Source organism: Heterocephalus glaber, unplaced genomic scaffold (assembly GCF_053883595.1).
Source record: "Heterocephalus glaber isolate CG9 unplaced genomic scaffold, H.glaber_assembly_v1.0 deba00001600, whole genome shotgun sequence".
Classification (NCBI taxonomy): Eukaryota; Metazoa; Chordata; class Mammalia; order Rodentia; family Bathyergidae; genus Heterocephalus; species Heterocephalus glaber.
This window is the reverse complement of record NW_028258372.1, coordinates 5,892,889-5,906,764: the sequence shown is the minus strand read 5'-3', so window position 1 is coordinate 5,906,764 and position 13,876 is coordinate 5,892,889. Positions and strand designations below refer to the sequence as shown.

The window sequence follows — 13,876 nt, the reverse complement described above, 5'->3', positions numbered from 1 at the left end:
GGAAAGGAAAAATGATGAGAAATGGAACAAATGGAAATAAAGTCTTTGTAAATAGGGAAGGGTGGAGGGCGTGAAGGGAGGGCTAGGAATGGGGAAAAAATAAGAACCAAGATGCATCATGTAAAGGTACAATTCCCAATGAGAAATGTAATTGTATTGTATACCTACAATGTACCAATAAAAGAATTTAATAAATAAACCCAAAAAACCAAAAAAACACAAAGTATCTGTGGAGGGCTGAGGATTTAGCTCAGTGGTTTCGCTGCCTGCCTCGCAAACGCAAGGACTGGAGGTCCATCCCTGGTACCAAAAACAAAGTCCCAGTGGGCGTGGTAGCCTAACCTTGAGCTTCCTTCAGAGGTCTGGGCCCTAGGCCCTAGGTTAGTGGTGGCGAACCTATGGCACCCATGCTACAGCTGGCTGTTTGTTATCATTGAAAGGTCTAAAAGCTTCACCCTCACTGCCCTTGGCCCTCTGAGGGAGGAAAGCCCACCCTACCCCACCCCACCCCCCGCGCCTCTGAGAAAGGCCTCAGGGGCCCTGCATTGTGATGACCTCGTCCACTCTACGACATCATCTCTCTCCCACCCCACTCCTCTCTGGCAGCCACTCTGCAAGCAGCCATCAATCTGAATCCCAAAGGCCCCAGAAATTCTGTTCTCTATGACCTCCCGCTGATCTTCTGCCTCAGCCAGCCAGAGGCACCATGAAACTGGCATTCACCGAGAAAAACTACAGCAGCTTTGTCCTCCAGAGCCTGAACAAACAGAGGAAACAAAAAGAGTATTCGGACATGGCCCTAACGGTGGACCAAGACCACGTCTTCTTTGCACATCGCAACGTGCTGGCTGCCGTCTCTCCGCTGGTGAAGAATCTCATGGCCGGCAACGACGTGACGACCACCGATGAGCTCTTCATCAACATTGACGCCAACTACCTGAGCGCGGCCACGGTGGAGCAGCTCCTCGACTACTTCTACAGTGGCAAGGTGGTGATCTCAGAGCAGAACGTGGAGGAGCTGCTCCGGGCCGCCCAGTACTTCAACACACCGCACCTCCAAGTTCACTGCAGCGACTTCCTTATTAAGTCCATCCGCCAGGCCAACTGCTTGCGCTACCTCTTCTTGGCCGAGCTGTTCGAGCTCAAAGAGGTGTGGGGCCTGGCCTACTCCGGCACTCGGGACAACTTCCACTACTGGGCCAGTCCCGAGGGCTCCGCGCACTTCCTGCACTGCCCGCCCGTCATCTTCGGCCGCCTGCTGCGCGATGAAAACCTTCACGTGCTCAACGAGGACCAGGCGCTCAGTGCGCTCATCAACTGGGTGTACTTCCGGAAAGAGGAGCGGGCCGAGTACTTCAGGAAGTTCTTCAGCTACATCAATCTCAATGCCGTCACCAACCAGACGCTGGTGTTTGCCAGGAACAAGCTCGTGGACATGGAGAGCAGCTCGAGCCACGTCACGCTGATCGAGAGCGTCCTGGTGAACCGCAAGCAAGAGCGGCCATGCAGCCTGCTGGGCTACCAGCGCAAAGGGTCCCTGCTCGACTGTGTGGTGCTCCTCGGGGGCCAGAATGCTCAGGGAAAGTTCAACGATGCTGTCTTTGCCTATATCATCCAGGAGAACCTGTGGGTGAAGCTCTCCAAGATGCCCTACCGGGCAATGGCTCTGAGTGCCACCTCTGCCGGTCGCTACATCTACGTCTCCGGTGGCACCACGGAACAGATCTCAGGGCTGAAGACAGCGTGCCGGTATGACATGGATAACAACTCCTGGACCAGCCTGCCCGACCTGCCCATCGGGCTGGTCTTCCACACCATGGTGACCTGCGGGGGCACGGTGTACTCGGTGGGCGGCAGCATCGTCCCGCTGCGCTACGTCTCCAACATCTATCGCTATGATGAGCTCAAGGAGGCCTGGTGCCTGGCAGGGAAGATGAACATCCCCATGGATGCCACGGCCGTGGTTACCAGGGGCGACCAGAACCTGTACATCGTCACTGGGCGGAGCTTGGCGAAAGGCCAAATCTCCCGGGTCGGGGTAGTGGACTGCTTCGACACCAGCACTGGGGAGGTGGTCCAGTGTATCACCTTCCCCATCGGGTTCAACCACCGGCCCTTGCTCTCTTTCCAGCAGGAAAACATCCTCTGCGTGCACAGCCACCGGCAGAGCGTGGAAATCAACCTGCAGGAGATAAAGGCCAACAAGACCACCGCCTCGGTGCCTCTCTTGCCCAACGACTGTCCTTTGGATGTGTCCCAAGCTATATGTTCCATTGGAGACGGCAAGGTGTTTGTATGTGGAGGTATCATCAGGGCCAGCGATGTTCAGACCAAGGACTACACCATCAATCCAAACGCCTACCTACTGGACCAAAAGACTAACAAGTGGCAGACCCTGGCCTCTCCGCCAGAGGCGCTGGACTGTCCCGCCTGCTGTCTAGCCAAGCTACCCTGCAAAATTCTTCAAAGGAATTAAACAGCTTTGTAAGTGGGAGAATAAGTAAATGCATCATCATTCACAATTTCATGAGGGAAAGAGGAAGGTGGTCTTCTGCTTCCTTCTTAATCTTCCAGGGCCTGCTTGGCCCTGAAGGTGCACTTGTTAGGCCAGGGCTGCTGCACGTGGGTGGAAACTCAGGGCTAGCCTGTCACTGGAGGGATCCAAGAGAGGCTGGACCAGATGGAGTCTCTGGTGGGTGGGACAGAGACATCTCCTGGGTGCTGGCTCCCACTGGGTGAAAATCAAAGCTACTCTGTCCAGGGAGAGGGAGATCCAAACTGAGGATGGAAAGAAGGATCCCCACAGGGTGGGGTGGACCTACCTCCCAATCACTGGCCAAGGTGATATCTGGAAAGTCCCCTGTTCTGCAGAAGTGTAGATTCGGGGGCCGGGTGGCCTGGTTCCATACATTCTGTCCCTCATTGGGTGATCCTCCATGAGTCACTTAACACCTCTCTGCTTCGGTTTCTCTTTCTTCAAAAGAGAGTTAATAAGTGTGCCTACTTCACCGTGTAAAAAGTTTAAATGAGTTAATCCACGAAAAATGCTTAGGACAGTCCTTGGCATGTTCTGAAGTGCTATAGAAACACTTTTTTTCAGGATTGAAGGAGGGTGAGGCGAGGGTCTAAATCTTGGGCCTGTATATTAAGTAAGTCCCCATAAAATGCTCTTTGACACTCTCTAAAAAAAAAATTGTACGAATCTGCCTTTCTGTTGGATGCAACATTCACTGAATCCTTCATTACACTTTGTAAAGATACTTATGAAAGATAACTTTCAGAACTGCTTCGGGCAGTGGGAAGAATAATGAGGTAAGTGTGTTTGGAGCCAGGAGCAGTATTTTAGGGGATTAATTGAAATGTGTCTTTTACTGTAATAATATTTTTACACACTGTAGTTTGATCACTTCTTGTTCAGTGTTTTTAGAATTCTTGTAAAACACCAGAAGCAGTTTTCAGTTCAATAAAATATGTTAACTGTGAATAATTTAATCAAATCCTTTGATATAGAAAAGTTTCCTTATTTATAAAATTCTTCAACAAATTAAACTCATACTAATGGTAGCCTCAAAAAAAAAAAAAAAATCTTTTCCTTTCCTTCCCATGGTTGATTTTGCTTGCCCTGTAAATCCCAGACACAAATTTCCATTAGATAGCCATCATGTAAAACATTCCTTTAAAATAGCTTAGGGTCATATTCTACTTCCTCCATCCTTTCCTCTCCTGGACTTATGTACTCCTCCTTTGTTATGTAGAACAAGCAAAGAAACATCTGCTTACTGTACAGTTGACCCACACCGTCCACAGCCATTTGTTCACTCAGTTGTTACAGACTTGAAGGAGAGCACAAACTCAAGGTTTTTCATCTCAGAGAAACACTGCTATCCATCTAAATCAGGGGCTCTTATGCTGAGGCAGAGAGAAGGGCTGAAACGGGTGTGCAAATGCCCTGAAAACACAGGCCACATTTGGTGTGTTCCAGCTCTTTTCATGATAGTAGAGACTGAATCCAGAGGCGCTCTTCCTCTGAGTTACGTTCCAAACTTCTAAGAAAATTAAGGTTTTTGTTTTTAAAAATTTTGACACGGGGGCTTGCTAAGTTGCCCAGGCTAGGCTCAAACTTGCGATTCTCCTCCCTCCGTCTCCCTAGTGCTGGGATTGCAGGCATGTAGCACCCCACCTGGATGGATCTCTGGGCACTTTTCAGATGAGCGGGCCTGCTGTTTTCATGAGATGAGCGCGGTGGGGTAGGGATGCCCTCACTCCACCCAGCTCTGCGGCAGGAGGAAGACGGATGCAAGCTGCCTCTACACGCTAGTAGTTTAGATCTTAAGTATCCCCTACAGACCCACATGTCAGAGGACTGGTCCCCAGCTTGGCACTGTTGGTAGTAGTGGAACCTGTAGAAAGTGGGTCCCAGTGGAAGGAATTTAGGTCGTTGAGGGAATCTCCTTGAAAGGAATAGTGAGACCCCAACCCCTTCCTTTCTCTCTTTGTGTCCTGATTGCCATGAGGTGAGCAGCTTATCCACCATGCACTTCCATCATGACGTCCTGTGCCGCTACAGGACAAAAAGCAACATGGCCCAACAACCATGGACGGAAACTTCCGGAAACCCAGCCAAAAGAAACTTTTCTTCCTTATAAGTCAATTATCTCAGGTATGTTGTCACAGTGACAGAAAGCTGACTAAGACAGAGAGCAACTGGTAGAAATGTGAGGAAAGACTAGAAAGGGTAAAGATGGCATGATTAGATGTGGACAAAGTCTATAAATGTTATCCAGAGGGGGAGGAAAAGGTAATTTTTTGAAAGTTCTGCAGCAAAGCAGCAATAAAATATCACTATTTGAGGAATGAATAGTGAAAAATTCATTAAGGAAAGCCTTAGACAACAAACCTCACACCACAGTATCCCCATATGGAAAGCAGGCAAAGTCGATTCATCTCTGAGATGTTAATACACAATGCAATCTCATGTTTATCCACCTCTAGTTTTCCTGAAATTGAGTTAAACTAAATCTGTAGAACACAAATCAGTCCTGTATCCTCTTTCTACTTTCTTTTATACTTTGACTCACAATCCACACTGGCTGTGGTGGGCCCAGGGTTAAATAAACAGTCCCTTCATTGTGAGGTGGTGGGAAATATGCTGGACTCACAGGGCCTGAAACAAGCTGCTTTCAAGTAATTTCTACAATTGCTGATGCAAAGTCCCAGGAGGCGCTGACCCAGAGGTGCACATCTGGATGGCCAATAGCTTCATTTCTACCACCATCTGGAGGATTCCAGCCCCCAGCTACCCTCTCCAGCCAAGCAAAAAGAAAACCCACCACAGTACTGATCTATATCTGTGGGAGACACAAGATGCCATGGGGAGCTCATAAGCTTTGGGGACAGTTACACCATGGCATGAATCCTCACTTTGCCACTTCCACCACCTCACTTCCCCTAACTGAGCCTCAGGTCTCTACTCCATAAGACAGGAATAATAACCACTATCTGGTGGCACAGGTGTCAGGACTGGCTCAGCTAATGTATGCAATAAGTTGAGCACAATGAATCAGTGGTAGCTGCTGTCACTCTTACTTCCCTGTGCTGACGTATAAAGTAGTGGCTGATTTTTCTTCTAGGTCTTCTCTTCTGAGAAGGCATTTCTGGAAAAGCAGAGGTGGATGACACAGGGAATCTCAGTGGTCACTTGTGCTATCCATCCACCAATTCTGTTGCTCTTATGTGTATGTGTCTTGTAGCAAACCTTGTCTTCCTGAGTGAGCATAAACCCTTGACAGGCATTGTCTCTCTTTATGCCCAGAGCCAGCCTGCAGGTATGAGTTTTTCATTCATTCACCCATTCCCATTGATTCCTTCATACCAGGCAGCACGGGGTAAAGACTAGGAGGACAACCTCCAAAATCAGACTAATTGGAGTTCAAACCCCATTTCTAGTGATTTTTGGCAATGAACTACACTTTCTGGTCCTCCACTTCCTCGTATGGCCATTATGAGAAAATAAAGAATATAGTGTCTGTAAAGTGCTTATCACCTGGAAGCCCAACACTTAAGGCTAGCTGATTAACACTGGCTGTTAGCACTAAGATTGTAGGACACAGTGAAGATGCTACTAAAGAAAGTCACTGCCACAACGGTTACTTTTCTCCACTTCGTCAAAGTTTACAGCCCTGTTCTGGCTTTGGCTGGCTGCGTGAGATACTCAAGCAGGTAAAATATGCCCCATTGATGTATTTTAGGAAGTTACTGCAAAAGTTGAGTATAAAACACTGTGGAGACAGACCTAAAAAGCATTGTCTCAGGAAAAGCATAAACAGGTCTGGGGGACAGCATTCCTTCTGTGTGTCTTGTGGCCAATCCACTTGATCAGATGTCAATCAATGTAACTCTTCTCCATTCTCAACGGGATTCCTCAGGAATAAAGTAGATTTATGGAGCTTTGCAAAATTCTTTCACCATTTCCGGTCGAAATGTCCTGTTTTCATGATCCCTACAATTAAATTCCTCAGGCAGTAGTGAAAAATATATGAATATTTGCATTCCATCTCCAACTAAATACTGTCGTTGTCTGGAGAAAATGGACTGTTCAGCCATTATCGCTAACCACAGGTGGGATCTCAGCTGAACCACGGGCCAGGGCCCTTGAGGAGGCTCTCGTCTGTCCTGGTCATGGCTTAAACAACTCAAAGTAACTGGAAAAGAGGCGGATGTTAATTTGTTTCCTTTTTAGTGGGTTTTTCACAACCAATTACCCCTGACCCCTGCTGCATGGGCACTCTGCCTTACCACTGCAAACTTACGGAACACACGACTTGCTGATCTGGTTGGTTATAAGAGTGGGAAACTTGAGTTGCCTTTGTGAGAAAATAGAATAAAAAAGTCAGTCCTGGTTGTTTAACACATCACCCCTTCATAATCCAGGCTTCTAAACTGAGTCCCCAAACACTGCTTAGAATGGAGGTAAGGATGCTTCTCTTCAAGGTCCGTTTAGCTGTGAAAGAACAGGTAGTTACTAGATGTTTCACGTCTTCCTTTCCTTTCAGTTCCTGTTAATGAGACTGAAAAGAACCTGTGTCCTCAAATCGCCATGTTGGGTCTTCTCCAACTGTCTCATGCCCGCGGGGATGCTTTCCCTGAGTCTTAATCTGTAAGGCCTTCCCAGATTTTTCTTTTCTTTTCTCTTTTCACCTTTCTCCTCTCTCCTCCCCTTCCCCCTCCCCCCTTCCCCCTCCCCCCTCCCCGTCCCCGCTTCAGCATCCTGCACCATCCCCCCCTCTTTCTTTCAGCAACTGTTTGCATATCTGTCACCCTCATATCACAGAAGGAGGGGACTTTTCCCCTGTCCTATCCGAGTGTAGTTATGAGTGCAGGAGTTTTTGAGAATGTCTGTTGAACTGATTTGTACCATAATGGCCAAAATAACTCTAGTATTGGGGTTCTATTCCACCATGTAGCTCCTTCAGATTTGGCTGCTTTACAACTTAGTTCCTGTTTTTGCTTTTAGAACTTAGTTCTTTTTCCGGTTCCGATGACTACAAAGTATCCATTCATTCTCTCACTGACTCAGCCCATCCTCAGACTCCTTATGGCCAGGTCTTAGCCACCTGCACAACACACCCACCCTCCTCGTGGCTAGCAGTGCCAGGCACACAGCTGTGCTTCATATGCAATAGAATCGCCATCAGTGTGGATTCAGGAAGAAAGCCATAATCATTTTGGCTGTGTTGATGTTTCTCTCAGTACATACCATGGTAGGCCAGGCTCAAGAGAGATAAGATAACATAAGCATAGAACTCCAACCACTGATCCTCAAGACAGGTTAGAAAGATTGAAAAAATAATAACTGGTGGAGAAGAAAGAAGAGTCAGAAACCCAACTTGAAAAAATCAAAACCAAAACAGAAGGGATGGGTGGACAGCTGGACTTACTGGAAACTACTGATTAGCCCCATTTGGGTTTGCATTTTTCCAGCATGCAGGATGGAAATAATTGCTGTTTGCAAACAACATGCAGAAAGAGGAAATGCTTAACTTAAAGCTATAATTAGTTTGTCGGTGCTGTGTGTCAATGATGTGTGCATAAAGAGAAGTGCTTCCCTGCTGAAGTGGCTCCCTTTCCCATCTCTGCCTCCTCTTTACAAAGTGGGTGCGAATAATAGAAGGCAAGTGGAAGAAGGGCTGCAGTCATTTGGGAAGACAACTCCTCCTGATGCAGTCCTATCATCTAGGCCATAAAGCCATTAATAGATTCACCATCGACTGTTCCTAACACTAATGGAAGTAAGAAGCCTGGGAAAATGATAGCATGGGGAAATTCAATTCGATGCCTATGTTTGTAGGCTAAGAATGCTAACATTTCTCCTAACCGGGCGCATGTCATACTTGATGAATGTTCAAACATGATTGTACCAGTAACATTTTCTCTGAAAATTACAATGATTACTCATTAGTAAATGAGGGCCTTTGGGCAAAGAATCTGGTTAGAAGGCTGAGTGCCATGGTACTGACAGATGCAACAAATTAATCCTGAAAGTTTGGCACTTTGAATGGGGATTAAAGTGTTGCAATTAAAATTCACATGTACAAGATTATATCCGCTATTGCTTCTAAAAAAGTCATTTGACCTTTTTATTGCAAGTTGTCTACCGTAGACTGAAAAACATGGAAAGTGCATGGATAGAGAGCTAATATGCCTTCATGAACACCAAAATGGAGAGAGCGGTTGAAAACAAACAATATGCCTGGCCTGCTGCAGACAGAACCTGGAAGGTAGTCTTGGATCAGTCAGTGATGGATAGGTGGACCTTGTTCAAATTAAGCAACCATCTGGTTGTTCTTCCTATAGAACAGCAATAGTCCAGCAAGGCTACTGCCCTCTCCAGAGATTTCTTCTGAGCTAAATGCTAGTGTCTTTGGACACTAGAAATGTAGCATGGCTGGTGTCTTTCTAGCACGTGGAGCATAGGTTCCTTTAGGAGATAGGCAGGAGGATGATACTACCTATGCTTGACTGGGTGTACTTGCTGTAGAACTGTGGGCAAGATCCTCAAGTTCTTGTATCTCAATTTCCTCTTCTGTAAAATGAAGAAGTGAGGATTAAGTGTGTTGAATCATGTAGAACTCCTAGAACAGTTCCTGGCCCACTAGCACTCAAAAATAAAGGTACAATTCCCAATGAGAAATGTAATTGTGTTGTATACCTACAATGTACCAATAAAAGAATTTAATAAAAATAAAAAAAAAGAAACCTGAACCAACAGCAACCATAGGACACAATCTCTAACATATAATTTAGGAAGAACAGGAACATCTTCAGTAGAAAAGAGGATAAAACAGCCTATGAAGGCATCCACAGTAGCAAAGGGAGCACAGTCCACACTTTCTATAGACACACACATGTGGGAAGCATATCTCTCTTTTGGAGGAAACCAGTAAGACAGGTTCCTGGGGCAACACTCAGGCCAGAGGGGCTCAGGAATTGAGATTTCCACGGGAGAGAAGAAGACTCCTCCTCCTCCACTTGCCTCTACCAGTTCTTCTCTGGCTTGATTCTGAAAAAGATAACTCATAAAGCAACTTGTGTGGGCTAATGAAGGATTAGGATTACAAAACTGTGCCGAGTATTTTCTATAGAACTGTAAAGGGGAAGCTGAAATGGAATAATAAGTAATTTTAAAATAAATTTTAATGTTGACTTAGGTAAAATCTTCCAATGCCATTTGAGAACAGTTGAGAAATGCGGTGTGCCTATACCAACAGGCCATCAGGATAAATGAAAGATATTTCAAAACTCTATAAAATACCACCACTGTACATGTATTACATCCCAATACAAAGCAGATACACAGATTTTTGCTTCTTTACTGAATATATTCACTAATTTGCCTTTCAGTAACTACTTTCATTCATTTATCAAAATTTATTGGGCATCTACGACAAACCCTTTGGCACATGTTGGAAAACAAATACGGCCCCAACCTTGATGGCTATCACAACACAAACTAGAATGAAAGATTGAAAATACTCCTTCTCCATGTGGAGAGCTCATTAAGGAGTTCACAGGCTAAACAGAGCTCTGGACTTCATTCTGAAGACCTGGGTTTTAGTCCAAGATTTGTCTTTTCCTGGTTTCATTTCCTTGGACAAATCACTCAATTTTCTTGGGCCTCAGTTTCCTCATCAATAAGACAGGGATAATGCTCAGCCCTTGTTACTGATGTAAGGGTTCAATAGAATCACAGACATAAAAGCACACTGGGAAGAGTTCTATGAACATAGTGGGTTATTATTATAAACACCAAATTTTTCCTATGTTTAATATGTGAAAAAGCACAATTAGAGCCTAAGCCAGTCCCATTCAATGTTGTACCAGTTCAGAGCCAGGAGTTCAAGAACTCAGTATCAGAAGAAATACAAGAACAAAAAACAGAAAGCCACCCAGGTAAGCATGTGCTTGGTTCCCAAGAAGGGCCAGGATGAAAGTGCTGAGCACCACTTAATGTCCAGCTGTTCCTCCAGCATCTCCACACAGATGGACATGCTGTCAGTTAACTTTATCACAAAGATAGGTCAGAAAAGATAAGGCCTGAAGTGGCTCCGTTTTCTCCCTGGTCTAATTAAGATCAGCATCACAGGTGCTCTGTCCATGCTCATTAGAACACTTGTGAAAAGTCATTTCCCTGGCCTCCTCTACTCACTGCTCTGGCGACAGGCAAAGGAGTAGAACTTTCCAGAAAGACAAACAAGAGTCTCATGCCATCTGAACTTCTGTCAGAAGCTCACATATATGCCAAGCAAGGAGAATCATTAAATGGTTTAGAGATAGTTACCCAGGGCTTCTGCAGCCATGAAGGACTCAACACACTTATGCCTAAAAGTTTTAGAATTGCCTCAAAACAGGAGACCAGAGGCAAGAGATGCCCCTGAGGAAACTCTCCAAAACTGACAGTCATCTTCAGAGCCCTGCGAAGCTAGAAGAGCGCTCAGCTCCGGGTGAGCCTTAGGTGGGATCTGATGTTCCAGATCACACACTTATGTCCACTCATGCTCAAAGGTCAGCAAGGAGCAGGGGCTGGAGACCCCAGCCCAAGGGTTGGAGGGACACTCTGGACTGGGATGAGAATTTAATCCCCCATGTTCCCAGGGGATTGGCAAAATGTCTGTGGCCAAAGATACCAGCCAGGTTTCAGAGATGGGTACAGGGTTTCCTAGTGGTGTGTGAAGCTATGTAAGAGTCCACTTCTCAGTGAGCCCTTGTCTATCCAGAGGTCTGTGAACTGATACAGGCAGAAAATTCTCCAGAAATCTTCAGAAAGATGGAGACTCTGATTTGGCAAGATCTTTGTCTTCATTGGCCAATGCCCAAATCAATGCTTCTCTGCTATGCCCAGAATGTCCAAGGCAAACTGCGCCCACTTCTAGACAGGCTGACCTGGCACCTGACTGAGACTCTGTAGGTCACCAACAGGGACAGCACCCGGCTAGCTGTCCTCACGGCCCGTGGCTGAATGCGATCACATCCTGAAGGGAAATGTGAATGCCAATTATTTATGGGAAAAAATGCTCTCAGCACTCTTCTGTACTCCCAATGACATGGACAAGAGATGCCATGAGACTTAGAAACAGTTCTAAGACAGAAGCTTTCTAACCTGATTTCAAGATAATTCTCTACTGCATTTGTACTAAAGCTTTTCCCAAAGGCCTTCAAAGCTGTGTACTTTAAGCTTCAAATATAAATATGTTTTAATATTAACTCCACTGTGTTTGGAAGCTGAAAAGAGCCCACTCTGGACAGTGGCTTGATTAATGGCAGACCTTTTCACATTATTACTTACAATCAGAATTTTATTTGCTTCTTCTGCAATAACCTGATTTATTAACTAACTCCGGTCATTTTCTAGAGCCCAATTCATTATACCAATATTATGGAGACATTATTAAAAACCATTAAACCCTACACAGTTAAATTCAGGGTGAGTTTTTGTTGGTTCTTATAAACGTCTATTAAATAATTCAGCATTGATGAGTATTGTGTGTTTTAAAGGTTTAAGGAAGCAGTAAAATGAGTTTATTGATTTTTTTAAAAAAATACTCTTACCCATTAACAAAACCAAAACATGTTAGTGCTTTTATTTAAACTATTTCCATCTATTACCATCAACTGAAAACATGTTATAAAACCTTCTGGAATCCTTTGGTACAATTTTAGGTTTATAATTTTACAAGTGTCTAAAAACTTAAAGGGTGAGGAAAGATGGCTCACTTTTTCATTGTTTTCTTCAATTTACAAAAGTGACTCCATTTATAGTCAAAGAAATTTACATTTTAAAAACTAAGCACATGGAGTTTTGAAAGGCATATATCTATGCATCCTTGTGAGGACTTCTTTAATTCATACAGCAAACAAATTTATTGAGCACCTATTTTACATCCAACGGTGGTTATAGAACGGTGAACAAAAAAAACCCTGCTATTGTAAAGCTTTCTTCTGGAGAAAAATGAGGAAAAGAGCAACTCTATGACACATCACATATAAGAGACACAGAACAGTACAGCAGAGTATGGGAAAGGAGACTTTCAGAGCTGGAGTGAGGGATTTCCACAAAATGGTCAGAGATGCCTCCATTAAGGGAAACTTGAGCAGAGACCTAAGGAAGTAAGGTCCTGCGCCACAGGTGGCATCTCAGGGAAGAATGCAGGCAGAGAAGCAAGCACATGCAAAGGCCCTGAGGTGAGAGCAAGGTTAGCATGACCAGGACCAGCAAGGAGCTCGTATGGCTGCAGTAAGAAGCATGAGGAAGGAAAATGAGGTGGCCTCATAGTCTAGACCGGATATTCATAAGTTTCTAAATTGAAACTGAATCACCAAAGGAATGGTATTAGAAGGTGGCAACAAAAAGAAAAAGTCATGGCAATGACAAGTCAATACGTTTCAGTTATAACCATCAACGTTAATGGTCTCAATTCACCAATTCAAAGAAATAGACTGGCAGAATGGGACAAGAAGCAAAATCCAACAATATGCTGCATACAAGAAACACACTTAATTCAATATGAAACTTGTAGACTGAAAGTTAAAGGGTGGAAAATGATACTCCATGTGACAGGAACCCAAAAAAAAGCAGGAGTAGCTATCCTCTTGGCAGATCAAGTAGATTTCAAACCAACACTGATTAAGAGAGACAAAGAAGGACACTACATCCTTGTAAAGGGAACCATCCAAGAGGAAGAGATGACAATCATAAATATCTATGCACCAAACACTAGTGCACCCAACAATATAAAACAAATACTAATGGACATGAAAAGTCATATATGCACTAATACAATTGTAGTGGGGGACCTCAACACCCCACTGTCACAAATAGATAGATCAACTAGACTAAAAGTAAGTAATGAAATACTAGAACTCAATCGAACTCTTGAACAAATGAACTTAACAGATGTTTCCAGAGTCTTCCACCCCACAAAATCAGAATACACATTCTTCTCAGCTGCACATGGGTCATTCTCCAAAACAGACCACATACTCACACATAGAACATGTTTAAGTAAGTGCAAAGGAATTGAAGTTATCCCCTGTATATTATCAGACCATAGTGCGATGAAATTGGAGATCCATAGCAAAAGAAACTCAAAAAATTTCATAAACACATGGAAATTGAACAACACACTTCTGAATAACCAATGGGTCACAGAGGAAATTAAAGAAGAAATCAGACAGTTCCTTCAATTAAATGACAATGACAATACAACATATCGGAATCTATGGGACACAATGAAAGCAGTCTTATGAGGGAAATTTATAGCAGTGAATACACATATTAGGAAAACAGAACGAGCCCAATTAAACAACCTGATGCTGAACC

At 44.5% G+C, this 13,876-nt stretch overlaps 2 protein-coding genes across 3 annotated transcripts in view; one reads left to right on the top strand and one right to left on the bottom strand.

Annotated features, from left to right (window-relative positions):
* Positions 1-13,876, bottom strand: part of Kif26b (kinesin family member 26B) — a 548,528-nt gene that overhangs the window by 317,319 nt on the left and 217,333 nt on the right. The gene's annotated exons all lie outside the window — the stretch shown is intronic.
* Positions 581-3,503, top strand: LOC101723486 (calicin-like). The gene has a single exon (XM_004853489.3). It carries the CDS (start codon positions 707-709, stop codon positions 2,474-2,476), a length of 1,770 nt encoding a protein of 589 aa, XP_004853546.1. The 5' UTR covers positions 581-706; the 3' UTR covers positions 2,477-3,503.

Coding starts and splice junctions, on each gene's coding strand:
- LOC101723486 (XM_004853489.3), top strand. CDS start 707: ATGAAACTGGCATTCACCGAGAAAAACTACAGCAGCTTTGTCCTCCAG.